Here is a 27,790-nt window from a genome sequence, read left to right as displayed (position 1 = left end):
ATGAAACATTTCTCTATTAACAGCCTATGATTTAGCTGACAACCATATCTTCTTTGTCTTGTACAAGAGGGTTTGCTTCTACCCTTTTGCCTATACCACAGGCTAAAATCTATCCAGTTTCTACACACAGGCCAGGTAAACTACCCAGCACTGCAACAGAGAACTGTATAAAGGACTTTGTATAAAGAGTAGGCAAACTGCTTCTGGGTAGACAAAAGCTAACACATGCATCTCAAATTGTCATATGATAAGCATTTGGGTTTGAATTATTTTATTGCTAGGTTTCAGTATATTCATTCCCATTGGGCTTCCTTGGCATGACCCTTTCTATTAAAATTTCCAGCGCGTGTTTTTCAGATAAAATGCTAGACTGACATTACAATAGGAGGCAGGAAATCTGTTTTATTTAGAGTAATATGCAGAATATTTGTTATTTTTTGAACAGAAGACAAGCTTTGGCAAAACTCAGGTAAGTGAGGAATACATGCACTTTCCCATCTGTCTTTCCCTAAATGAGCTACTTTAGTGCCTTTTGAAGTCAGATTCACTAAGCAATGCCTGAAAAAGACAGCTTGGCTTTTGGGTCACCTAGGTGAGCACAGTTCTTTTACAAAAGATGGGGCACAGAAAATGAGAGATGTTTGCATGAAGAGTAGACAAATAGAACAGCTACTTTACCCCTCTGTGGAACACCTCAGTATCTGATGCTGACACTAGGGATGTTGCTCTGTATGGTATTTCAGTGTACATACTGTATGCAGTTTTACTGTTGTTTAAATCTGCAGTTTGAATTCTCCTCCAGTGTATTCATACTTTGTGTTTAGTATTACAATCCATCAACTCAGATAGTGATTGGAAAATATTTATGCACTCCCTTCAAATTAGTAGCCCAAATATGGGATTATTCTTTTCTCCCAAATCTTTACGGTCTTCTGCACAAACCAAATTTACCGAAGTTTTCCATGAGGGAACAAGAAACAAGTGTAGCCTTACATGTATCCGGTCCCTGCCTTTGCTTACTCCAGTACAGCCAGAACAGCCACGAGCCTTAAAAACACAGAAAGCATGGGGCTGAACTGGCCCCAGCTAGAGAACTGGCAGACTGCTGTGTTACTGAGGGGTAACTATGGCAGCAGCGACCTCTTACTGTGCCAAATCTGCAGGGAGAGGCTGGATCTTTAGGGAAAATGCACCCTGGTTTAATGCATCAAGCTGTACAATAATACATTTCTGGCTCTGTCCAGTTGGGAGGGTCAAATGATGCGCTGAAAGACTTACTCATTGCTTTTCTCATAGCAAAAAAAAGTTTAACTCTTCAAGTATTCAAATGCAGAAGATCCATGTATTTATTTGCATATCAAAACTAGAAGGCCAGTAATAATCAGAGTACTTGCCTGAGTTGAAAGGCAGACAAATTCATACCCCTGCTCTGAAGCAAATAGAGCAGAACCTGAATATGGATCCCTAATTTCTGATGGGGAATAGGTCAAAATTTTGGCTGTCTTTGGAAAGAATTTAATGTTATCTGCCATTGGATAATTTACTTCTAAGTATTTATGAGGTCTCAGGCATCAGCTTGATAGCCCAGTAGGCAGGACACTATTGAAGGAAAAATAGGATTCAGGTCTTTGCTTCAAGAATAATTATGATGTTGAACAGGGCAAGGAATAACACACATGATCTCACACTCTTTCATTCTGACAAAAAAAAAAAAAAAAAAATCCCTCATTAATTCTGTTTCATTTTGTCCTTCAGAAACGTTTCCCATAAAAGTTGGCCAATTCTGGTGCACTTCCCTATTACATTTTTGTCTTGTAGATCTGCATTTTCTGATAAATCCCACTGTCCAAGAATTCTTGATGCAGCTTGTCCGTCTCCCCGTCCATGCAAAATTGTTCCCGGCAGACCTCAATGGGCTCTGCCAGGTTGAAGTTATTCACTGCCATAAAGTGCCTGGGAGGACCTCAACTTGGAACTACTGGATCCTATTGTCCTCCTTTCTTTACAAGGCACATGAACAGATCCCCTCACTGAGCTGTTCATGGACCTTGCAAATCAGTGGGCACAGATCAACATCCAGAAGTTGTCTGAACCCTTCCTTCCAAGAGGCTTGGCTTTGTATTTCCTGCCTTTGGCAAATTTCATCTCCCTTGAGTTGCCCAAATGTCATTTAACTTCAGCCCCAGTAATATTTTCTACAATACTCTGATTAGCCTGAACATTTTTATCTACAAACTCTGTACCTTACTATTAATGATCTGCAAAGGCAGGTGAGCCAAGATATTGATTGCCAGTCACAGTAATGAAGGGGCACCTTGCTATTAACCTTTTTCCAGGGAGAATTATCCGTTTATTTCCAGTCTTTTTATCTTATCTCTTAACCACTTTTTAATCCATAGCAGGACTTTATCTTTCACCATATGGTTACTAACTTTCCTTAATAGCCTCTTGCTAAGGACTTTATCATCAAAAGCCTTTTTAAAGTCTAAATAAATTGTATCCACTGTTTCATCTCGGCTCCTCATTTGACTAACTATCTTCCAAGAAATCTCACACATTTACAGAGATAAATGACAGAAGATGAGTTCAGTGGTCCATATCATAAATTCTTTGTCAGGTCTTGCATAAAGTCATATTATTTCTTTTACAGTTTTGCAGCTATCTTTTGTGAGGCTGGACTGTAACATTTCTCTATTTATTTTTTCAAAATTCTTTCATTCTCCCCAGTTCTAAAAAACCCAACAGTTTTTTGTTTGGAGGTTTTTTTAGGAGTAGAACCCATTCCCTGTAACAAGTAACCAATACATCAAATCTAGTTCAGCTGAAAGAAATGACAGACAAGAAATGCAATTAAACAAAGACAAGATCATAAGGAAGCTATGTAAATGTAATATAAGCACAGATGTGTAGAGGTTTAAAAAATCTTCAGAAAGCTGCAGTTCTATGCAGTTCTCTAGTGAGGAATCCTCAGACAAGGGCTGGCACCCCTGCTTAAAGCCCAGTAAGTGCATGAATAGCTGTGTGAAGATTTACTACCAAGTATTATGCAGAGAATGACGAACTCTAAACATTGATTGCCATCCAAGGGCTCAATCATTCATTACTGTTGTGTTTAGCAAATGAATTCCTGTTCAAACTGCATATTCCTATCTGGTTTTCTCCAAAACACAAGTTCCTAATTTCAGAATTTGTCCAAAACCATCTTTCTATTCATCACTTTTTTCTGTAAATAGCGATCTACCTTTGTGACATGAATGCAACACATCGATGCTAAATCACATGGTGAACTAAGCTTTAGGAGCACTTCATTGCTAAAAGTGTGATACATGAAGCCACATCAAAGTGTTGATGCAATAGTCTCCCAAATGACAAAAGACAGAAAGAACCCAATCCGTGATTACTTGGAGTCAGTGCCTTACTAGTGAACTATATTTTTGTAGATGACTTGAAACATAATGCATTCCAGCTTTGTTGTACTGAAGTGGGAAAATAGTGCAGGGAACCATGTACATCACATTCTGTGACCCAAGTGAAAATGTTTAAGGTCAGCTCAATCTCAATTTGCCTCAGCTGGAGGCTAAAACATGGGGACCACATTGACCACTAGAGTACATAGACCTTGATCTGTGAGGGATTCAGAGGTAATGAAGATTCTGAATTGAACTCAAAATCTAAGGGGATGCTGTGGGACAGCTGTGAGGGGCCTACAGCAGGTGGTGTGGTTACAGAAAGGATATGTTTGCTAATTTCCATGTGGATTTATAGTATGCCCTGATTTAAAATAAGTGAGTTACAAAAAAATCCATTTGGAAAGTCACAAAAATACCGGAAGCATTGCATGGTAAAACAGGCTGCAGCTCCTTTGCTGAACTTGGAAAGAGGATGCCAGGGGGACACTGTTCTCTTACCATGATTTGGTCCTGTGGCAACGATCACACTAAATCCCTTGGGTTTTACTCAGAAACTGTCAGAAAGTCCAGACAGAAATTCCAAACACATGTATTTACACAGGTAAGGGCTTATCTCTAAAGTGAGACTGATTTCTTTCCAAAGCAGAGCTATTTACCATTTTGGGTGAATGTCAGTATTTTTAGACTGTCTTATAAAGGCTGATCTTACCCTCTTGTGAATAGGTCAGCACACCTTAAATTTGGCCCCAAGTGACTAGAGCAGGTTAGAATGTCAGGTGTACATTTCATCTGAAATAAATCCAATTGGAAGATCCTTCCAGATCTGTGCTGTGTCATTGTTTTCTCATGCTTCAGTGGGAAAAGCACCACTTTATGTATCATCATCATCATCATCATCATCATCATCATCATCGTCATCATCACTCCCACCATCACCCTGGTACACCCTCAGTGGCTTTTATGCAATTCCTGATGCCTTTTGAAAACTGGAAGGACTGATGCAGTAGATTTCAGGACAGATTAGCATTCAGGATTTCTTTTCATTTCAGGAATTTAATTTCAACTCCTTATAGCACAATTGGGAGTGAAGCACTGGGACTGTCCTGGACATGGTCCTTTAAGGTTTTTTGTATACTGCTGGCATTAGAATTTAATAAAGATGATTCCCCAGAACAAGTATTTTCTTGTCATTTTCTACTCTTCCAACTAGTGGCTCTGCTTTTCTGATTTTTTTGAATGTAAATATAATCTACTTTGGGGTAGCCAAATAAAGATCTCCCCCAAATGAGCAGCCACTTCTGGAAGAATCTTCAGTCTCCCTTCCATAGCCAGTTTGTCTTCAGAATCCAGTGACACTCACACAGCCTTTATCTGCTTATTTATTTAATTTAGGCTTCTCTTGGCTGTTTTGTGTTACCTTTCCAGTAATTTTCTTCAGAATATTTTGTATGTTTAGTAGCAATTTTTATTTTGTGTTTGCAGCCTTTGTGTTTCCTCTCATATATTCCTTCTTTGCCACCCCATTTATTTTCTTGCTTGTGCTTTCCTTTTTTAGCCTTGGGAATGCAAATCTTCTTTGACTCTTTCACATTCTTAAGCCTCCATGCTGATTCCATGGATTTTAATTTCCGAGCTTCAAGCAGGGAGTTTCTAAGTTACTTCCTCTTTAAAAAAAAATCTGCTTCTTGAAGTTTAGTATCCCAGAGAGTATGGCTTCTTCATGTGTTTCTCTCCTGCAAGGAAGCTGGAATTATTTACAGGGTAACCATTTCTCAGGGGTTCAGACACAATTTTTAGTCCTTGACAGGACTATGTCAAATGTTGTTTACATTAGGATACAGAAAACTCTGTTCTCTACACACTATTTCAGTGCAGCTTTCACTGAACTAATACGGAGTTATTTTGGCGCCAGCCTTACTGCCTTCTTACTCTTTTTCCTCTTCAGTACCACTTCAATGTCACTTCAGTTGCTCTTATTTAGAAGCCAGTACCTCACTCCTGCTATTATCCTTCACGATCTACACTGCTTCTATATCAGTGGGTCCGCATTTTGTGTTATTTCTCTCCTCCAAGCAGTGCCCACGCAAAGCACTGCACACAGAACTGCTCCCCCCTCTGCAGCCCGACTTGTCCTCCCTACACAGCTTACACGTAAAAAGTGTGGTATGCCTCTGATAATTCTCATCCCCTTATGCTCAAAAAACGCTGGTTTCTTCCTCTCTGTGATAGAGTCCAGATCACCCATTTTCACACTCAGCTTTCTTAGGCTGGTTTATAGGCACTTGTGCTTTTATTTCCCAGCTATAAGATGACCTAGATGAAAACTGTGATCTAGTTTGTTGAAAATCCCTGTAAAGTCTTTCCAGCTCAATCACAAAAGCACTTCCCATGACACTGCATCTCACTTTTATTTACCACTCTGCTAGTGTAAAATGTCCTTAAAATAGAGTTAAATTTTAAACTGGGTTTAATACTTCTTTATATTGTCAAATTGATTTGAGAAGGCATTTATATAACTGACAGGTGGATACACAGATTTCTTTTTTTTTTAAGGAACCACTTCATTTTGTTGTCTGAAACATTTTTGGAGTATATTTTAAACTTTCTTTGCACCAGACATAAAAGCACTGTCCTGATTCCACTGGATATTTTCAAAGCTTACTATAACATCTACATTTTACATTTGCTTATGTTTTTTTTCAGCTGTAACAGAAATAGTTTATTATTGAGTTGTTCAAAACTAGCAAGAAATTACCACCTACCTTCCAAATCAATAGACTTTTTTATTTTTTCCAGTTGCTTCAGTTGTGACACACTGTTGCAGCAGTCCTGTACCAGAATGCTCTGCATGGACCTTGAGAAACAAGCACAGTTGTTTTTCAGGACATCTGGCTAAGCCTTTACCCCCTTTTCCATCAGTGCCTGACATTTTGTTGGTCTTCCTCTTTTTGTTCTTATCATGCTTTCTTTACCACACCTACTCAACAGCCTCTTCTCTTTCGTGATGTTTATTAGATGCTGTTTTCCTGCAAGGTGAAAAATCAAGCTCTGCTTTTTTCACTATTCGTTTGAAATAGTGATATAAGACTAACACTAAATGTGCTGTAGCTATGCTGATGTTGGCTTAGGAGTCTTGGTGGTCCAACCCTTTGATAGTGATTTTTAAATCCATTTGTTACATTACCAAAGATGTTTTTAGCTGGCATCACTCAACTGCAAGTGTTAATATTCTACTCCATCACATCTTTCAGAAGGCATTAATTGATTCAGCCTCACTGTAAAACTGTGACAAGGTTTCCTTCACAGATGGGGGAGTTTAAATTTGTGGGAGTGTAACCATGACTAACTCAGACAGTAGGTCAGTGTCAGAGGCAGGATCTCTTGCTAAACCAGCCAGACTACAAGAAGATCAAGCCTCTATTTTTGTACATGGTATTCTGGGAAATGGCAATAGAGATGAATTTTGGAGCCGGTGTTTACCTGTGGATGCATGTCTGCATTTCTGTATGTTATTAATTGCACACTTCTCTGTGTCCTCACTGCACACGCAACATGGTATAGATGGAAAGACCCCTTTCTTTGTGCCCTTTGCTCTCTTTCTGTGTCACTTCATCAGGAGTTGTCTGTTGTTGTTCCTCTGAGTGTTGTCAGGGAGGCAGTGCCCTCCTTGCTGCAAGATCTGCATAATGAGTTCAGATGAAGCTGGAGCTGGTGATGTTGTTCCCCTCTGTACTTCTCTTCAGGAGAAGGAATATTCCATCAGTGCAAAGTGGTGACAGTACTGGAACTCCAGTGCTGGTATTGCTTCTATTCACATCTCAAAGGTTTTGTTTCTAGCATGGAGGGAGAAGGAAGGCCCTCCTATTTAGATGCCCAGTGCAGAACATGCCCACTGAGTGGTGCGGCACAGCTCTTCCTCCCATCAGCCAAGACAACTGCTTTTAATGTCTGGATTCTGCTTGTAACACAAATATGTTTATGGTCTTGCTCTCTGTCTCAGTTAATTTCTTTCCTTGAGGGAGCAACAGGACAAATCCTTTGATAACTTGTTTCCTGATTAGAAGCCTTTACCTGCTTTCCCAGAGTGGTTCCCTGTGACTGGGAACCTTTGTAGTCAGCTCTTCCAGCTGTTTGCCTAAATGGTCTTTAGAGAGACTAAAAGCAGTGAACCAGGAATAGCAACATCTGACTTCAGCCAGGTCCCATGGGAATTTAGTTATTACTCACTGGATGGGATTGGGAACACACCTTATACCAGGTACCTGCCAAAGGCTGTGCCATCAACCTTCACAAACAGCTGTCACTGGTGTGCTCCTTGCACAAGTGGGGCACTGGGTGACATGTTTGCTGTAATTAATACTGGGCTCCATACCTTTACATACCAATTGTACTCACAATATCTGGGTGAAAAATTTCTCAGATTAAAGTCTTGATAGCGATTTTAGCCATTTAGTGATCATGTCTCATTGTGTTCACTACAAGGATAAATCCTGTCTTGTAGACAGCAGGGAAACTAATGAGGTTTCCCCATATTCTGGCATCATTACAAGGGGTTCAAGCAGAGAAAAATGGAGTTTGGTTAAAAAGGGGAAAAGAAACATGAATTTTAAAAGAAATAGGGAGAGGGGATCTCAGGACTGCATACATGAGTATTCAAGTTTTTAAGGAAGCCTCTTTATTGACAAGACTTATAGCATGCTTTGCTCGTTTAAGGAAAGCTCAGTGTAACCAGGTTTTGGGTTTGCCCTAATCTGCTTTCTTAATACTGCATGTTTGGCAAAAGTTTAGGGCCATGTTTTTCATTTACATTCTCAAAGTCATTAGTCTGTTTCTATTTAAAGTTAAATAGAAGAGCTCATTTTTCATGAAGGCCTTCATCTCTATACAGAATAGCTTGCCGGTCATATACAAAAATGTTAAATTCTATCAAAATTGGCATTATTTTGGTATATCCTCAGGTGTTCTATTTGACTGAGACTGTAATTGGATCTTGCAAGAACACTCCACATCCAATTTTAGCCTTAGCACCACAGTGTACTTTGAGATGTAAATCTGTCAGGTATCCAAGCACAGCAGGTTACTTTGACAGTTTAAACCGAGTTCTCCCCAATCAGCCTTATGAATAATAAAAAGCAGAATGGCCTATTCTAGTTTTGTATATGTAAAGGCAATGACTTTGCATTGTGAAAGACATTGTGAAAAACAAAGAACTGAAGGAGAAATCAGAACTGAACTCTGAGGACAGGGAATTTAACAGTTTCTTCTCTCCAGATGAATATTCTAAAGTAAATAAATTAGTATTTTCCAAGACATTTTACTGAAAATAATTTCCAGCCTGAGAGATTTCATTACAGAATTGAATGAGAGGTGTTGGGTTCCTTTGCATCTTCTTGAAGAGCAAAAAAAATTTATAAATCAGACTTCTGGGAATTGTTATCTCACAGCTTCTTCTAACAAACACAACAATTTGTTTTAAAGGCTTTCACCAAAGATGTCATAAGTGGTAATCCCTATGTTGTAAGTGGCTGCTTAATGTGATTTAACTTAATGCTGATGATGCAAAGCTATTCTCCCCCAAAGCCCATTAAGAACATCCAATTTTCTGGTAGACTAACACTCCTGCTTACTATCGTAGAGATAAGTGACTGTTTAACCAGGACAATAATGAACACTTTCAAACCAAGGCTGCAAAACTGAGTGGCCACAAAACTGTTCTTTGGGAAAGTTCAGACTTTGAATGTAAATGTCACAAGCCGAGTTTTTTCTTTCTAGGAGTAGTTTGAATTTCTGTATGTACAGACATGTACATACAGGCACTTTGCATCATCTTAATGGGTGTACTGGTGAATATCATTATTTATGATATCAGTAGGCATGGTCTAGTAAGAAGAAGGCCAGTGCAAGCCATTTGTGTAAATTAAGTAAAGAAACTGATAAATAATGTGTTTTATTTTATGTCTCTCTAAAGTGCAGATAATTCTAACAGTTTATCCAAGATAATGCTTCTCACACCACATGTTTTTTGTGGATTCTGTACATGCAGAACAGCACAAAAGGAAATGTCTCTGGCATCATTAACAAAACATGCTAACAGTAATATTTGAAAAGCTTCAGGATGCAAAGTAGAAGCGAAGGCAAACTTTTCAGGAGCTTAAGGCTGCTCACTTGGGTCTAATATAGACTTAGCACTTTGCAGGTCAGTGGCTCTGCTATTTGTCTCTGACCTAACAGATCTGGAGTTCTTCACATCAAAACCAAGTCTTGCTGAGCTGAGATCAAACGTGTTAAGGTAAGGATCTTGCCAGTGATTTATCGTGCCAGGGAGGGTGATCAGGCCATAAGGGGCCACTGCAAATGAAGCTGACATTCCAGCAATTTCTCATGTGTAGTTATAAGGCAATTTTCTCAGGCAGAGCTTTTAAGTCAAAATAAATTTGCTCATTGTATTTTTCTGTGTTGTCTATAATGTCTGAAATCCTAGGAGGAATATTTATTTATGCAGCACAGCTAATTTCTAAGTAAGAACTTGTTCCTGGTGATGAACATTTAAAATGGCAGTTACCTACAAGGGAGATTAAATTCTTCCAAATGGCAGAGCATGTTTCCCATGTACAGATAAATAGCTCAGACTGTTTTCTGTCACACATAAGGAGCACACAAGACTTGCAATGCACAAATAATGCAAAACACAGGAGAACTACACAGAGTAATATGAGTCATGTTTGTACAAACCCCTCCTCATTCCCACCATTTCAAATGAGTGCTTGTGGAAGGGTTTCCAGGATCAAGTTCTTAATAGCCACAATTTCATTAAAGCACAGTGACAGCCCAATAATTGATTATGTAAACAAATACTCCTCCTCTCCACTCTCGATTTAGTGGATTTTTAAAAATCTTTCATTATTTCACTTTTTAAGGTGCAGTAAGTGACATCAAGAATCATCCTCCATAAAAACCATTGCCATCCTTACCCAGCTCATCCAGTGACAGCTTGTCTTTGTAACTGGTGAAAATTGAAAGCACAGTTAATTTTTTAGTCACCCTGGTTTCACAAGCAATGTTTTCTGATGCAGTTAAAGAGAATAAACGTTCTTCTCCAGCAATGAAAGAGTCCCACTGATGAAAGGATAAGTAAAGCTTGGGAGCTTAGTTTCTTAGGAATACATGAAATATTACCTAAGCTATGTTATTGCTCCTGTATTGTTCTTCTAACAGCAGACAAATTCTTCGTTAACTGAAAAAAGTAAAAATTTCTTTGCGGAAAGCCTTTATGTGCTGCAATGAAAGTTTCTTCCCACAGGTTTAATAAGGCAGCCAAAAGGAGTAAAATGTTTGTGGTGGGTATAGTTCAACAGACAATACAATCTGAAGTTTCTTCTCTTTAGATTAATTTTCTTGAACAACCAGGCGCAAAATAATCCCTTTAATGAGACTGAATTGAAATAACGGATGCTGTATCAGCATGTGGCACAGTGAGAAACTAAAATAAAAAAGGGTATCATCACAGTTTGGCAGCCTGGGTTTTGTGCAGGAAATACTTGGGGGGGAGGAGGAAAGTAAGCACGCTACTGCATGTTGTTAAGACTTATTTAATCTTCTTAACTAATTACTCACACTTCCTAATTCAAAATCATACAAACAAAAATGTTTAGATAAGCCGGGAGTTTTTTCAAATGGGTACCCCCTACAGCTTAGAAAACAAACATGACAGGTTTCCCCTGTCTGATGTCCTGCCATTTGCAGAAGAACAGACCCAACTCCCAGAAAGACAGAAGACTAATTAAGACAGGAAGACAGGCAGGTCAAACATTTGGTGTGAGGGATGTAGGACATAGGGGAGAAAAAATCATGTTACATTCCACTTTCACAGCAGACTGACGAGAGGCTTCAAGTCCTTTCTCTGATTCCATTTGCTGCTCAGAGACCCTGGATTCCTCCCGTTTCTCCTCCCATCACACCCCTTTCCTAGCATACCATTCCCCAAACCTCTTCTATCAGTGAGTCAGCTCAGTGGGGGACTTGCCCTATCTGCCTTTAAGCACCTGAACAACATCCAGGTGAGCGGAACAAGGCAGACAGGTCCTGCTTTGCCCTCTCCTCCCACCTCTCTGGGACTGAAAAGAGACCCAGCTCCTGCCACCATTAGAGCTCGAACATGGGAATCCTCTGGTCTTCTCATCAGACACCTACCCTTGGCACAGGACTGGGTTTGCACAAACAAAATTGTACCAGAGCTGGCTGCACTGCTGCACTGACAGTGAAACCAGAGCAGCTCCACTCACTTCTTGGGCATTTTATTTCTAATTCCACTTTTTTGATCCTCCTGCTGTACTATATTTGTAAAGGTTTAAAATTCTCCAGCCTTCTCAGTACACTCACAAATTTGCACTCTAGATTTCTTCAGTGCAATTACAAGCTTGATTTTATGAAGGAAAGCCCCATTTATGGTATATTATGTCCAAAAGCCATGACATTATCCATCAGGCTCTGAGGTCCAAATGAGAGTTTAAAAAAGAACAAGCACCCCACAGCACATAGAGCTTTAGACCAGAGATCTTTTTCCTTTTAAATTTTTTTCTTTCTTTTTTTTTATTTTTACGATGTGGGGGGTGTGAGTAAGGAGAGAGAAGGACAACCCAGCAGCCAAAAAGGAAAAAGAAAAATCAACATATTCTGGTTTTGTTTGGCCTTTCAGACCTCACAGGCTCTAGAGCATGTGTCAAGTTTCCAGTGAAACAGCTTTGTTTCCCAGTACAAACATCCCTCTGGAGGCTGTTGCCACTGATTCCTTTTCCTCAACTGGGGCCTGATTCAGCTCCCACTGAAACCAGCTGGATTTTTCCTTTTGTTCTACTCTGGACCTCTTGGACCTCTTGTAGCTGAAAACCAGCTATGCCCACAGGAGCTTGCTTGCCCAAATTAAATTTGGTACAATGTTGTTCCTGTACAGTTCACTGTTACTCTCATACAATTGCAGTTCCTCCACAGCTGAAAGGCATCTCACCAAAGAACCCAGATCTGGGTGGCTGCTGAGGATGGTTCTGCTCTGGGGAAATGAATGATATGAGAACAACCTGTGCTGGAGTGCTGGGCCAGCCAGGCTGCCCTGGCTCTGCAGGGGTGTCCCCTGAAGGCAGCACAGCCACTGGCACTGGCCAGAGAGGCTCATTCATGGCTCAGAAGCAGGATTCTGCACTGGGGGAGCTTGGTCTTGAAGCCCATTGCTCACCTTTTGTGAGCTGCCAGTGAGAAGCTGTGACTCTTGCTGGTTACCTGAACAATCCTCTTAAAAATAAAATTAAATGGCACTGCTGACCCATCACAGGTCATTCAGCCAGGGGACTGCTGGCCTTGGCTTTTGCTTTCCTAGTGCCTTCTTATAAACCAGCTTTTCACTGATTCCATAGCCAGCTGTTGGTTCCCAGTCATTCCCAGGAGTGTCTCACAACACACTCTAGAATGTGAGAGATTTGCTGTATCAAGACAGCCATAAAAGTGAAGGAAAACAAGGCCTGTGAAAATAAACAAGCTTCACCTCTGATTGGCAATCCCACCTAGTTCATTCCCCTACAATTGTACTAATCATTAGGACTCTTGAAATGTTTCCCAAGGAGAGGAAATGAAGTTGCTGAGATGGGAAAGGATATGAAATTTCCTGAGCAGACTGAGGCACAGGTGCCCGGTATCTGGGATGTTATGCAGTATTTACCAAGGGAAATGCTACTGCTGGATTTTTTGCATGCCTCTAAAATTGTTGTCAGTCCCCCCTCAAAAAAAGAAGTGCCGTTATGTACTTCCTAATGCCTCCAGCTCTGAGAAGATGCTGAGGGCCAAGCAGCTGTGATTCTCTTATAAAGTACTTTGGCATCTGATGCCCCCTCCCCCATCCCAGCAGATTTAGTGTCAAAAGCTCTCTAAGGAAAAAGCCACATATGAAAAAAAGATCTTTGATGGAATGAAACTATAACCAGCTACTAAATCAATTGAGTTAGGAAATTCCCATTCCTTCCTCCATTCATCCAGAACCAAATCTCCTGTGGGAAGCCATTATTATTTAGATGTTAAAATCCTCTTCCTGTACCAAAGAACATTTCTGGAGCTGCAACAGCACAAAAACCTTGTTTATTAAATCCATGGGAAAATAATTCCACCTCCAAAGAGCTGAATGCTGGGCCACTGTCTGTCCACTGCCTGAAGTTCTTAGTTAAGCAGCTGGGGAGCCTGAAGAAAATGTCTCATGACATCATCACTGAGCAATATCGAATTAAGAATGTAGATCATCATTTCACTCACACATCATTTGAGAACATTTTCAAGAAAGGAAATGAAAAGTTACATTGTTCCCACCTGTGCTGATTACTCTCATGAATTAAGAGAGCCCAAAATATTTTTTTCCCTTGTATGTTTTAAGGAAAGACAATACAAAAAAAGAGAGGCAGTGAACATGCAGGAATCCCCAGTGAATGTGAAAATCAGTTGCATTTCCCAAATCTGGGGCTAGCCCCTGGTTCAACAGCAGAGGGAATTTGAAATGCCATGAAACTAAAGCTCCTTCAACCAAGAGCTGCAAAGGAGGTATTAGCTCTTTGTTTATTTTAATTAATTATATTTATACACACACTCATAAAGATAGTTGTTTAGTACTTCCTTGCTGGTAAATAGCGACGAAAACACAAAATACATTTTCTCCCTGGTCTAAATTTTGCTATTGCTGCACTGTAGAACAGAATATCCTACCTGGGTTCGTACACATCCCTTCCTCTTTGAATACTTATCGCTCCAATTACCTGCATGGTTTAAAATGAACATTAAGTTGCTAATCATTACCAAGCCAGCTGGGATGGATGGATACTGAAACAAGAGGTTGTAGCTGTTTATTTGCAAAGCTAAATTTGCTTTGTGTTATGTTAAAAACATTAACTCTTGGCTTGATTTCAAAACTGATGAGCATCCAAAATGCTATTGAACTCAGTGTGTAATGCTTGTGAAATGCAGGTCCTGTGCAAAATGCAATGTATGATTTTATTCCAACTACATGTCAGCAGTTTCAAAGTAATTTGGAATTTTTACTGGTAACTCTGGAGTTTACTTTTCCTTTGTATACTTTTCGGTATGATGAGGTATCACCGAGGCTCTGAAGAGTCACTTGACCTGTAGGATGAGTCAGATTGTTTTCTTGATCAGCCCTGTGGAACTCTGTCAACAGAGGCCATATGAAATTACCCACAGGCAGGATCTGAGCCTACGATGACATGGTGGGAGCATTCTCTTGCAAAGTTCCAGCAAAAGATCTATGAGAACATGTGTGTATGAGCAAGAGGCTATTGCCAGTACCAGGAGGGATGTGACTGTTCTCTTTAGGAAAATCCATACCCTCTCCATCTTTCATTTGGAAAGGAACATAAATTGCCCAGAGACCTGTGTGGTGAGTTCTCCTGAGAACGATGACACTCCAAGGGGCATCGTATTCACAGGGACAACTGGGAGTTTCCACCCAGGCCTGTCACACTGCACTGTTTGGAACAGCCCCTCCCACCTCCATCTCACATACCCCAGCACCTGCACCCCCAGCTCCCCTGCTGCCCTGCCCTGCTGGCACCTTTGGCATCACTGGGATACAAATGTCATTGGTTTCCTCCTTCCACCAACCACAACCACACTCCTCACTTACAGGGGGTTGGTTTGCCACTTGGGTTTTGTCTTGGCTAAATCACTGCACTGACAGGGACACCTCAGCACAGCAGCAAAGTTGACCTTTTATCTTCCTGCTTTGACATTACTGCCATCACAGCCTCTACTGAGAGTAAATGGCAAACAAAATGTGTATTCCAAGATTTTTCAAGTGCTCCCTTCTTCCCTTTGCCTTTTGGCACAATGCTGTTGATAGCACCCAACCTGACAGATATTTAACTACCACAATACCACATAGCAAATGCATGACACACTATAGACTTTTTCTTCTCCCTACTGCATATCACAAAAGGTAGCACTAGGACTCAAACAAAAACAAATTACCTCAGTAACTCCTGGAAAACTCAAGTGGTTAATCAGTTACCTTTTATTTACATATATATGCTTAATGCTGAATTAAGTTGTAAAAACCAAAGGCTGATTTATAGCCCCAGTCAGCCTTAATTAACATTGATTCCAGGGGAATAGTAAATGTGAATAGCCTTCACAATTGAGATTGAACAATGAACTCACTGGGTGTTGTCCAATTTGTAGCATGATTTACATGGAAGCAAGCCCTTCTTTTTCTAGGGTTACCCCTTTTTTTATCTGGTGTTTAGGATGGGCTATATATAATCCATAGATAGGAACATTTGCTGTCAAATATTCTCCCTGATTTAGAGTTAGCCTTTACCATGGTCACTATAAATAAGGGAGAAAAAAACCCAATTTGAGGCTTTGCAGGGATTCCTTTTTCTTGCAATGTGTCATCGCTTCTCCATTTCATGGCATTTTTACGAAGTGGCCATAATGAAAGTCAGATTAAATGTACAGGATATATACATTTAATCAACAGCCATTGGAGTCAGTAGTGCTGGAAGAGTTATAAAAGCCCCTGTGAATGCAAATTTATTGCAAAAGAATCTGCGTCTCAGTGGTAGGAATATCTGCTGAATGGTACTACCTGACACAGAACACCTAAAACTTTCAAAAGTGAATTATTTAAGTGTAAGGCTTTGCTTGTAAAGCCGCCAGCTGCTGGATTTCAAGACTTGAAACTGGTCCAAAACATGGGACTAGGTACTTTATTTGTGCACTAGAGTAAATACTCTGATTTTACTGCCAATTTAAATGTGCTCAGTTTACAGTAATGAGCTTGTATAGGCAATACCTTGTTTATAGAAAGTGGAACAGGAAGAAACTTACATTAACCATTAACAGTAGCAATTTCTCTTGCTTTCAGCTCTAACTTTATGTCAAATAGATCCTTCCCATGTCCTATCTGAAATATTTACTATTACTGTTCTTTTTCTAAGTCAGTGGGATAAATAGAGCATTCAATAAAATCATGCAGCTTTTCCTTCCAGTCAGCTTGAATTGCAGCCCTCTTTTGTAATTCCAAGGCACTATTTCTCATTCCTATGGTGAAATGTATTTCAAGAACAAATGTATGTCCTCTGTACTAGCAAACCTGATGATAGGTGTTAATCACAGTAGAATGGAATTAACATTTTTTAATCTATTTTAAAAAAGAACAGACCACTTTTCTAAGGGAAATGTACTGAATTGTGGCTGCCGCAATTTCTCAGGTTCTTGTACTCAACCAAACTGCTTTATTCTTTCAATGCAGCTCACATGAGAAGCCCATGTGTTTATGTACATCCTGTCACCTTAAACAAACATGCTTACATCTTCTCTGGCCATCTGCTCTTGAAGCTGGAAGCTTTTCTCCCTTCCCCTCCCTCCTCAGCACCCCCCAACACACTCACTGGGTGCAGAGTTAACTCGGAGAATACTCAGTGGAAAGCATGAAGTAAATTCCTTCTTCCACACAGGTCACAGATCTGTGTCTCTTTGCTTCACTTATAGTTTAAAAGTGACAATGATACCCCAGAAGATTTTGGCTTATGGTGTTGGTCACTAGAGATCGTACTGGTGATTCTTTATCTCATTTTGGGTTAGCTCCAGAACGCCCTAACAGGGACCAGTACTTGTGTTTGGTGAAGAGTTTCATCACTGAGCAGGAAGACACCAGCACAGTTTGAGGAGCTCACAGTCCAAGGACACAAACAGGTTCAGGATAAACAGGATATGCAAGGAAAGCAATGGTAGTGGTGTGGTAGGTCCTGAGTTCAGCAAGCTCTGAAAACCTAAAGAGAAGGAGCAAGGGGGAATAAAGAAAGGACATGCTCTGGAATGGATGGAGGGACACACAGCAAAAGCTGAACTTTGAGGCATAGGGAAGATGAGGAAACACAACAGAAACACATTGGTAATAGCAAAAGCACATGGAATTGTTGGTTTTTGTGTAGTTTTCCAGGCAGGCACAAGTTCCTCCCACACACACATGGCCGCAGTGAGCCGGACACGAGTGAGCTCTGGAGCAGGAGCTGTGACACTGCAGTCACTGTGGCACCGAGCCTGTGCTAATAAATCCTGCTGAGAGGAACACAGCTACAGGACTTCCATTTGGCTTGGAGAATAGGTTTGAGCAAGCTCATGTCTGGTAACTGAAAACTCTACAGATGTATTTTTGCTTTTCTGTGTATAAAGATGGGCCAGTTTCTCTCACCTGTGTATCTCTGATTGGAACTGAGACTCCTCAAGCTTTCAAAGGATCCCTGTCTTTATAAACACAGCCATGTGTGCAAAAAAACCCAAACTGGGTGGTGAACACTCCTTCTCTCCGTGTGTGAACTGCTTTCAGTGGAATCAGGGGTAAAACTCTGTATTTCAATGAAACCAGGACATCCTCTTACACATTTAAAGTTGTATTTCATGGAATCCAATAAAATCCATTGATATCTGGACTCCGAGGAAACCAATTGGTGCCTGGACTTTTGGAACACTTTCATTCTTAGAAAGATTTAAAAGACAGAAATAGTCTGAATACCTGGAAAACTTTTCTCTCAGTCATTTTCATGTAGTGACTTCTTTAATACCTGCTAATAAATAATTGCTGTTCTTAATTCAGCAGAAAGTGACATGCATGCAGCTACCAGTAAAAATCTACTTTAAATAAACTCATTTGTCATTACCTTTCTCAACACAGTTGTTGTCAACACCATTACCATTTAAATTTGTTTTGCCCCTGACAATTAAAATGATATCAACACTGAGAGAATGTAACAATTTCCATTGTTCCTAGCAGATAAGCAAGTTAATTTTGTGCTGCAAGCCGTCACTGTAGCCATAATTAACTGACTGTGTATTGAAGAACTGTGATGTTTGAGATTATTCAGCCTTGACTGGGATATATCAGTGACTAAATGTTTACTTACTGAACTGAGTGATTACTCCAAAACCTTGTCTTGTCTCCAGCAGTTTCAAGGCTTTTTCTCTGATACAGGTATTTCTTTTTTTAGTTTATTTGTTACCGTTTTTGAACCATATTTGAACATCAACCAATGCTTAGACTTTGATGTTGCTTCTATAATGACACTGCTATAGAATACAGAAAGACATCAGGCACTGACCTCAGCCTGAACTCTTGAAAACTGTAATTTTCACACACACAAAAAAGTTTCAGTTCTTTTGTATTAGAATCTGCAGCTTTTCTCATAAATTTGTTGTTAGATACATTACTATTTGTTCATGCAGGAGACCTGATGACTTTTCTTCTTTTTCTAGATTTTCATCAATAATGAGTGGCAGAATTCTGAAAGTGGAAGAATATTCCCAGTATATAATCCAGCAACAGGAGAACAAATCTGTGACATTCAGGAAGCTGACAAAGTAATGTATCCCATGAATGACTATATGTTTAATGTATAAATTAAATGTATAACAAATAAGAGAAATGTATAAATAGATCAAAGCAACCAGTCCAGAATAGCACTGTTTGGACAGTTCTTTATTAATCATAATTCCAAAACCCATCATATGACAGCAAATTCCATAAGCCTGCTTGTGTTACTTACCTGTGTCTTCAATTTTCTTCTTCCTTCTTCCCAGGTTGATACAGACAAGGCAGTGAGGGCAGCTCGGCTGGCTTTTTCCCTGGGGTCTGTTTGGAGGAGAATGGATGCCTCGGAAAGAGGCCATCTTTTGGATAAATTAGCAGACTTGGTCGAAAGGGACAGGGCAATTCTTGCTGTAAGTGGCACATAAAAATCATTAGTCAAATCAGTTGATAGTTTTACATGCTGAGAGCAAATTCCTACATGAATGGGTTGATATGAATTGTGTGAAAACCACATGCAGCTTCCTGGCTGAAATGGCTCTTACAACGGGATGCAAAACCCATAAAAGCCAACGAGAGGCTTCCAGTGGGCTCGGATCAGCTTTAAATTGGACATCGCGCAAAAGCGGGGGTGTGCACACGGGCGTGCCTGCCATGCACACCTGTAACTCTTCTAGAGTAAGAAATGGCAGCTTGGGATGATTTGTGCAGTGGGAAGGGAGGGCAGGTGAGGTGTTTAGGGACACTCAGCTGGTGACACAAAATCCGGGCGCGGCTCCGTTTCGCTCTCGGATGGAGCCATCGGAACGGTGGCATTGTTAATGTTGTTTTCCGCATGTCAAGTGCTTTGAACTAAGCCCGTGAACATCTTAATTCCAGCTTTGTCAACACTTAAATCATCTTACCGCCAGCAGATACTGTAAAATCGCCATGGGGAGAAGGAAGTGCACAGCAAATCAAGTTTACTCTGCCTGTCATTTAATTTTTATTTCTGAAGCCAAGTTCTTTACTGAGTTGCGCTGCAGGCAGTGCCATTAATTGCTCTTGGGGATGTAAGTCAGTGCAGAATTAGGCCTCCATTCTTCTCTATAGAAACTCATTTGATGGTTGGTGTGTTACACATGGGCGTCCTTTGCCCATTCTTAATGATTACTATTAGACAGCTATTGAGAATGAGTTAAGCTACTCAACATCTTAGGATATTTTATTGGATTTTTTTTGCTAAATGATCTTAGGAACCCCTAAGAGGATAGCTTAGAAGATACTTTTAAAAATAGCAATATTAACTAAAAAATAAATACATTAGCTTGTTAATTTATGAGCTTCCCTAGAGGAAAGTTTGTTTATTTGATGGCAATAAATAAACTGGCTGTACAGTATAGATATCTCAGACCTCAGCAGGAGTCTTGGCAACCATATAGAGAAGTTTTTATATTCACATCAATTATATAAAGAGGGATGTGTCCATTCTTCTCTTTATGGATTCAGATCATTAATACAGGGTTACAAGGAGCCCCTTCTCAGCTGTTATCATTAACATAACAGAACCCAGTTTGACAGGCATTTTTATCTTGGCTCCTGATTAAAGCGATTCAGCATTTATAGATCTGGACCAAACACAGGGGCTATTAGGTTCAAAGTACACAAAGGCACATGTACATGCATGTGGATACACACATAAACCCACAAGACAGACGGGCAGACAAACACACATAAACACACACATATGTTTTTTAAATCATAGCCATTCCAGAATACTCCAGAAGAAACCAGTTTGGGCTTTTCAAGGAAAAGACATTCTGTTCACGTTTACAAAAAGGAGAAACACAGAGGATCAGATAATTGTTTAGAACCTTCTGGGTTAAAATTACATCAAGGTGCTTGGTCTTCATTAAAATCTTTGTCAGGGTTCAAGAGCTGTTGAGATGGTGAATACTTAGGAACAATAGTCCAAAAATATTACTATACTTACATCTCTTAACTTTTTCTTGTCCTGCAGACCATGGAATCACTGAACAGTGGCAAACCATTCTTGCAAGCTTTCTATGTAGATCTCCAGGGAGTCATAAAAACCCTGAGGTATTATGCCGGTTGGGCAGACAAAATCCATGGAATGACCATTCCTGTAGGTAAGGGGAATTAAAGCACAGCTGTGCACCTAAACCTTCTCATGGCCAGACTAAAGCTTGGTAGCTCACAGCTTCATGGAAGGCAGAGGAGAAGCCCGGGTTGCTCCTCCAGTGTGTAGAGTGTTGCTGATGTTGGAAAGTCAGCAAGGGGAGGACTGGGTGCCCTGCTCTTGTTCTGCCCCACATGCACATGTGATGAGGGCTTGGTTTGCATGCATCCATCTGAGAAGAAGATAGCTCAATACCTACATTTAATTATTGGCACATGTGTAAAAATAGATGAGGTAGAAGCCTAGAAAATAACTTGGAACTAATGAAAATAGTGTTGGGTGCCTGTTTAAGAAACAGTATCATTATGTATCAATCTGGTTTGTATATGTCTCCTTACTGCTTATGCAAATAATTTTACCTTGGACTAACACTGGATCTAACTTAAGTTATATTTTGAGAGCATTCTTAATGTTACTATAGGGAACTACATACATATGAGATATATTTTGTTATAGATACTTCTTCAAATTATTCAGTGGGATGAGTTTTATATTGTATATATGAGATAAACCTTCATGTGTGTGATAAAATTTTTATGTTCTTATTCTTTTCCTAAAGAGATGCAAAAAAATCCTTACCATTATTTTTTCTTTAACAACTCTCTTCCTCCTGCCCCTCCCTCCCAGTTGTTTTACAAATACAGGCTGCATTGTCTGATGCAAACATATTCATTTGCAGTCCGGACTAGATGTACCAAGTGCTATAATTACACAACATGGCAAAAAAGCAAAAGATGATTTTATGTAGGTGCAGTCATTAAGATAAGTGTACTCATCTTTCATCTGCATAAAACAAATCTCTGGAAAAGCATTAAGGACAATGAACATTCATTACATGGATTCTTTTTGGCTTCATGGTGCACATGTTCATTGCACATGAGGGCACCCTCAGGGATAAAGGCCCATTGCTGTTGCCCAGCTATTTCCCTGGTGTTTCACTGTGTGCCACAGTATCTGCAGTACTCTCACTTGCCTCTCTACAGCAAAGCACCAAACTACCCAAGTGAAGCAAGCAGATAAACTGAAAATGTGCCTCCCAAAATTTTCAGAAGGGAAACAACCTGTAACTCTTCTTGCAGTGCTACTCATCTTAGTGTTTCACCTTATTAAAATTGCAGTGTGCACTGACTGGTGTTTATCTTCACTATCTTATTTTTACCAAAGAAATGACAATAATAATATTTCAGGTGTAGACATTCCTGCAAGGACTCAAAGTTTTCCACAGTCATTTAGACTGAGATTCATAAATCCCAGTTTTGCTGCTTGCACTTCACATTTAATCACACAAAAGTGCAGACCACACCATAAATTCATGTATTCAGCAAATTTCCTGTTCCCTAATCTCTTTCTCCCTGGTCAGTGAATGCTTCTTTCTCAGTCCTTAGCCCCACAGGTACACAGAAATTAGGTCAGCCACCAAAAGGCACTGCCAGATTAAGGAGAATAAATATTCTCTGCTTATTCTTGGTTTCAAGTACCTTATAGGAGAAAACCTGATTTTTTTTCGGTAAGGTGGGCTATGGTGGGTGAAAGGAAGGCACATTTCAGCATGCCTTCCTCAGTGCAAACTTTGTGCTAACACAGTTTTCAGTAGTGTAAAATCATAAGTCCATTCACAAATCTTCAGGGTATCAATTAGTTCTTCTTCGTTTAACACTTCTCTTTATTCCTCTACTTTCACACCATAGATTTGTCATTCTCATGAAGCTATTTTAGGGCAAAGCCGCTGTTAAACAGTGGTGCTCTTTACGTTCATTTACCATCAGCTCACCAAAGATAAGACAACAAAATCAAAAAAAACCCCTACTATTAAATCTTGTCTTTCTACTCAGTGTGCTAATAAATCTGAAACCTCCCAATCTTCTGTTGTTGCTGTTTTTGTTGAAGTTTTCCTGTAAAATAAAAATAGGCAATTGATAGACAAGTAGTAGAAGAAGAAGTGTGTTTTACAGTCACATTCCTTTTGGTCCCAAAGCTACAAAGCCTTCAGACTGCCCTTTGCTTGCTCCCATGCGTAAAGCCTTGATGATTTAAATTAAAACAGAATGAGGCTAGGCCAGAAACTGTTAAACTAATAAACTGAATGCAAGCAGAAATGTATCTTTAAAGCAATATATGCTATGATATAGTTTAAAGAGCCAATTGAGCTCTCCTCACCCACTTGTTTGCTGTGTCCTGCTATATGAGACATGGGACTGTATTATGGTTGTTATGCAAATAAAATATCCATGCTGGAGACTCCTGATGGAAATCTGAGCAAACACATCTGTGGAAGATATTGCTGTCCCAAAGTGAGATCCCTGGATAAATGGGACTTGCTTTCTGATTAAAAAATGAAAGTCTTTGGGCCAGGTGCTAAGCAGCTGCAAATTGATCTTGTTCTATTAATATCAGTGAGGACTGAAGAATGTCAGTTTACTTCAGCTGAGTATATTTAATAAAACCCTTTAACACAAAATTTTAGATTGGATGTGGGATCAGTGTCAGGTCCCTCTGGCGGCCAGCTAGTAAAGGATAAGATAACAATCATCAGCCACAGCATCTTAGAATAAGGGTTATTAGCATGACTTAAAACACTCAAACATTTAAAAAGTCTCCTGTATAATTTCTAAGCACAAGGAACTTGCTTACTGTTTAGAATAATGAAATTAAGCTCATTTAATTCTTAAGCTATTTTGTCATGGTAACAGCTTGTTCTGCATTATGGACAGGGTGTCTCTTAGATCCACCTTTGGCCTGTCCAGAGACATCCAAGGCTTCTGAAGAACTTCAAGTCACATATGTTCCCAAAGATATTGTTAGAAAGCAACCTCAAAAATCCCATCTTGACAGAAAATCTGTGGATGATGAACTTTGGAAGTAGGTGTCAAAAAGGGCAGCTGTCTAGAGTCTAGTGGGAGACAGCAGGGAGAGCAGCTCTGCATGGGAGGCACCGCTCTGCGGAAAGAACGTTCTGCCTACGCTGGGCAGAATTAACCACCATTTGTCTGCCTTGGTAAGAGGTTCAGGTTATCTATAACTCTGTGATGAAGCACGCAGACATGTGGCAGTGATTATGCAGTGACAATCTAAAGTCAGACAGTGCTAATGTAACTGTGTTACTGTTATGTTGCCACCATCCTTCTGGCTTAGAACCCACCTCTCACAGTACTACCGAGTACAAGCCGGTATTTTTAGCTGACTCCTCTGTGTTCCTCTTGAGCACTTAGACAGTTTTGCTTGTATGTACTTCTCTGTATTTTGATTTCTACTTTGCTTCTGTCGGATCTGATGAATCTTCCTATAGTCTGTGAACCACTGCTAGCATCTGTGAAAGATAACTTGGAAAACCAAACTGATCATCTCAGTCTGTGACACAAATAGTCTCACCTCCACTGGGGAGTTGTCAAACATCTGGAGATCAAAATATTACAACAGTGTTTTGTCAATGCAGTGCAAACCAACTGATAAACTATTTTCTTCTGCCTTTCCCTGAATCTCTTTTCTCTCTTTCCCTCCCTCCTTTATTTTCTCTGCTCTGTCCCTTGTCTTGGTTGCAGACTATTGTTACCTTTCTCATAATTATTCTGTATCTGGCCCCCAGCTGACATTTAGCTACTCTAGCTCAGGTTTCTACTGAGCAAATCCTGTAAAGCAGATGGATAGAAATAAGCAGACCTGACAATAAGTTATTTCTAATCAAATTCAAGTTGAAGTCTTCTTAAACCCAAGAAATTTTAAGGATTAACCTGTTTATTGTTACCAGATAAATCTTAGAGGACATTGCAGCAGGTTCCCAAAACACACTCTCCATTGTGAAGTCAGGCCCTTCCCCAGTATTGCACAGTATCTTCACTATTGATATAAGAGTGGCTGCAGCTTTGGACTGAACGAGGGGAGAGGCTGGGGCAGCCACTTCCCAGCCCAGCCTGGGAGGGAAAGCACATACCCTGTGTGAGACAGAACAATGGGAGCAAAAGCCCTGTAATCTCTCCTCCTCCTCCTCTTACTCCCTTCCGCTGTGTAACCTTTTCTTATCCTGGTAAATCATCTCCTGCCATTAAGCCGAGGTAACCTCATCATTTTCACATACTTAGCTGAAATTATTTTCCCAAGTTAAGAGATTTGAGTTTTTCTAGATGACCAAGCACTACAGGCCAAGGGGCACATTCAACTCATGCCTTTAGCATAGCCTTTTCCTCAGCTGTAGCCACACTGAAAAATATCTGACCTAAATTCAGAGGTGGTTTGACTCTGGGCTAGTTTATACAGATACGAGACTCAACTGAGGTACAAAGGTGCAGTAAATCTACTTTGCACAGATGCAGGCTGAGCACACTAACAAAGCTACTGGTTAGACAGTACCTTAACTGATCCTTTAACTGGTCCCCACACAGCAGGTCCCTTTCTGGCTCTTTGTTAACTGTGAAGAAACCTGCATATATAACCTCAGCACATGCTCCCAGACCTCAGGAAGTAAATGATGCTCAGTCACAAGTCACAACTTTCCCTCTTCATTCCACATCTAGAGATTGTGGTCCATCATTCCATCACTTCCCACTGCCTGTGTCCCCAGTGGCAGATGAGTCAGCTCAGTGTTACTCTATTACCCCACACTGGGTTGTAGATACCCCTTAATACTGTTGTGTTCCACTCATGCCTTTCAGGAAATTGTCTTTGTGTTGTGACTCTTCAGTTCTCTCACCCTTAAACCAGCTGAGGCCAGTAAGTGCTTCCATGCTACTGCAATTTTATGTGCAGAACAGCTCTTTGCCAAGGAACAAAGCAGGTTACTTTCTGATGGGAAGCCTGCTTCCTTTGTTCTACAGAAAGAACAATTAGGTTGCTCCTGAACCTAGGTTTCCCATGCTGGCTCACAAAAAAACACTTCCATGACTTCTTTATTTCTTTAACTGCCATCAAAGGCTGATCCTTAGAGTTTTTTCCCTCCCTCTATTTTAATTTTTTTTTTGTTCTGCCAAGTCAAACTGCACTTGAGAGTAAGCATGCTCATCTGTTTCAGATGGAGATTATTTTACGTTTACAAGACATGAACCCATCGGAGTGTGTGGACAGATCATCCCTGTGAGTATCTCTACTAGTGCTTTCTATTTATTTTCATTTGAACCAGTTCTCTTTAAAGACACATAAAACATGGTCTTCAGCTATGTGTGTTTTCCATTACGAAAAAAGCTGAGCTCATATTGTTGACATATCTTTAACAGCCTCCCTGCAAATGCTTATTTGAACATGCTAATAGGGTTTAGGCTCTGTTATTAGGAGTTAAGTTCTCAAGTCATAGAATTCACATGATTAAAACAAGCAAAGCAAAACACAGTGTTAATATGCTGTCAGTGGTTATGGATGTTCACACAACTTATGGAAAATTGATGCTTTGCTGTGGTAGTCTCTTTATTTATTTAGTTTTTACTGTGATTTAACAGGCTCCTCAGTTCCTGGGAGAATGTGATGTATTTTAATTCCATTCTTTCCTTCTATTTCTTTTACAAGGCTGGAAGAGAAAAGGAAACTCCAGGAGACATATCATTACAATTAACATTGCGTAGCTAATAGAAGACATGAAATGTTTGTTTTATTTGTTGTGAGAGAGAAACACATCATTTCATCAAATCCCATACTCCTCCTACACCCCAGCAGACACCCTCATAATAAAATCTTGTTGAATACTGTATGGGAATTGCACTGAGAGGGTAACTTTTTCAGAAGAGCCAGTTAGCCAGCTTTGGCAGAAATTTCAATGGGAGGCTCACATATAGCTATGAAAATATTGCAAGGAAGCTTTCTGGCTTGACAAAACACTGGAGGACTAATCAGATCATTCTCTGAAATTTTTGTTGATGTTGATTTTTTATTTTGTTCACATTACCACAAAGCAACTAAACAGAAACACAAAGCAATTCTATAACAAGAGAAGCAGCCAGAAAAGATTACTTTAACAATGTTAAGCCCCTTTCCCCTATTTATATTTGTTATTATTTAATGTCTTTGTTAAGGGGTAGCTTTTGTGTTTGGCACTTGGCAGAAACCCAGAGAAATATGCAATGACTCAGAGAATCTGTGGCTACAGCCATCCTGCAAACACCTACACACTCTCCTAACTTGGTCCTTATGAATGAAAGATTCCATAGCTCTGTCCCCTTTCCTCAGCCAGGCACATACATAAGCATTTCCTAAACAACGACCCCAACATCTAACCCCAGCACTGCTGGACATCTCTTGTGCTTGTTTCACTGAGCATAACTGACAGAAACTGCTGAAGAAACTTGGCCACAGGCTGAGGATTGTGCCAAAAGCAGGATTTATTTAGTTAAGATGTGTAAACCTTTGTTTGGGGTACCCAGTCACCTACCACACATTAGTTCTTCCCTCAGTTTTGTCCTCCAAAGCCTGAAGATGCCTGTCATATCCATCTATTCTAACACCACTGCTGATCTGTTCTGTGTTTCCTCCACGCTACCAGTCCCAGAGGACAGCCCAGGCCGCTGCATGTGCTTTGCCATTGCCTGAGCAAATACATTATTCAAAAATAAAATTAAACAGCAAGTCTAACACTGAACTCCTCATCCTCTTTCACATCCCAGCTTCCATCAAAACATGTGCTCTTTGGCAGTTCTGTAGCATAAACAGGGCTATATAGTGCCCTATAAAACTGCTGCGAGCTCTCCTTGCAATGCCATTAGAAGTGCAGGCTGTTAGCACACTGCTGGCCCGACAGCTCCCCTCCCAGGTTTATGTACTGGAGATGGAATTAAAACATCACTTTGTCTCCGGAGTTTATAAACAACAGAGGGAGTAAAAAATTGGGTGTTCGGTGAAGGAAAGACAGTTGTGTATTTTTTCAAGCTAGCC

General features: G+C 40.1%; 1 protein-coding gene across 2 annotated transcripts in view; it reads left to right on the top strand.

The window, feature by feature from the left end:
• Positions 1–27,790, top strand: part of ALDH1A2 (aldehyde dehydrogenase 1 family member A2) — a 66,608-nt gene that overhangs the window by 17,945 nt on the left and 20,873 nt on the right. For both annotated transcript variants that reach the window (XM_058846537.1, XM_058846536.1), the window contains 4 exons: positions 18,711–18,815; positions 19,035–19,175; positions 20,762–20,891; positions 25,944–26,005. In XM_058846537.1, coding sequence (XP_058702520.1) covers positions 18,711–18,815; positions 19,035–19,175; positions 20,762–20,891; positions 25,944–26,005 — 438 coding nt within the window. The remainder of the gene's footprint in view (positions 1–18,710; positions 18,816–19,034; positions 19,176–20,761; positions 20,892–25,943; positions 26,006–27,790) is intronic.

Source organism: Poecile atricapillus, chromosome 11 (assembly GCF_030490865.1).
Source record: "Poecile atricapillus isolate bPoeAtr1 chromosome 11, bPoeAtr1.hap1, whole genome shotgun sequence".
NCBI lineage: Eukaryota > Metazoa > Chordata > Aves > Passeriformes > Paridae > Poecile > Poecile atricapillus.
This window is presented reverse-complemented; position numbering and strand designations above follow the sequence as displayed.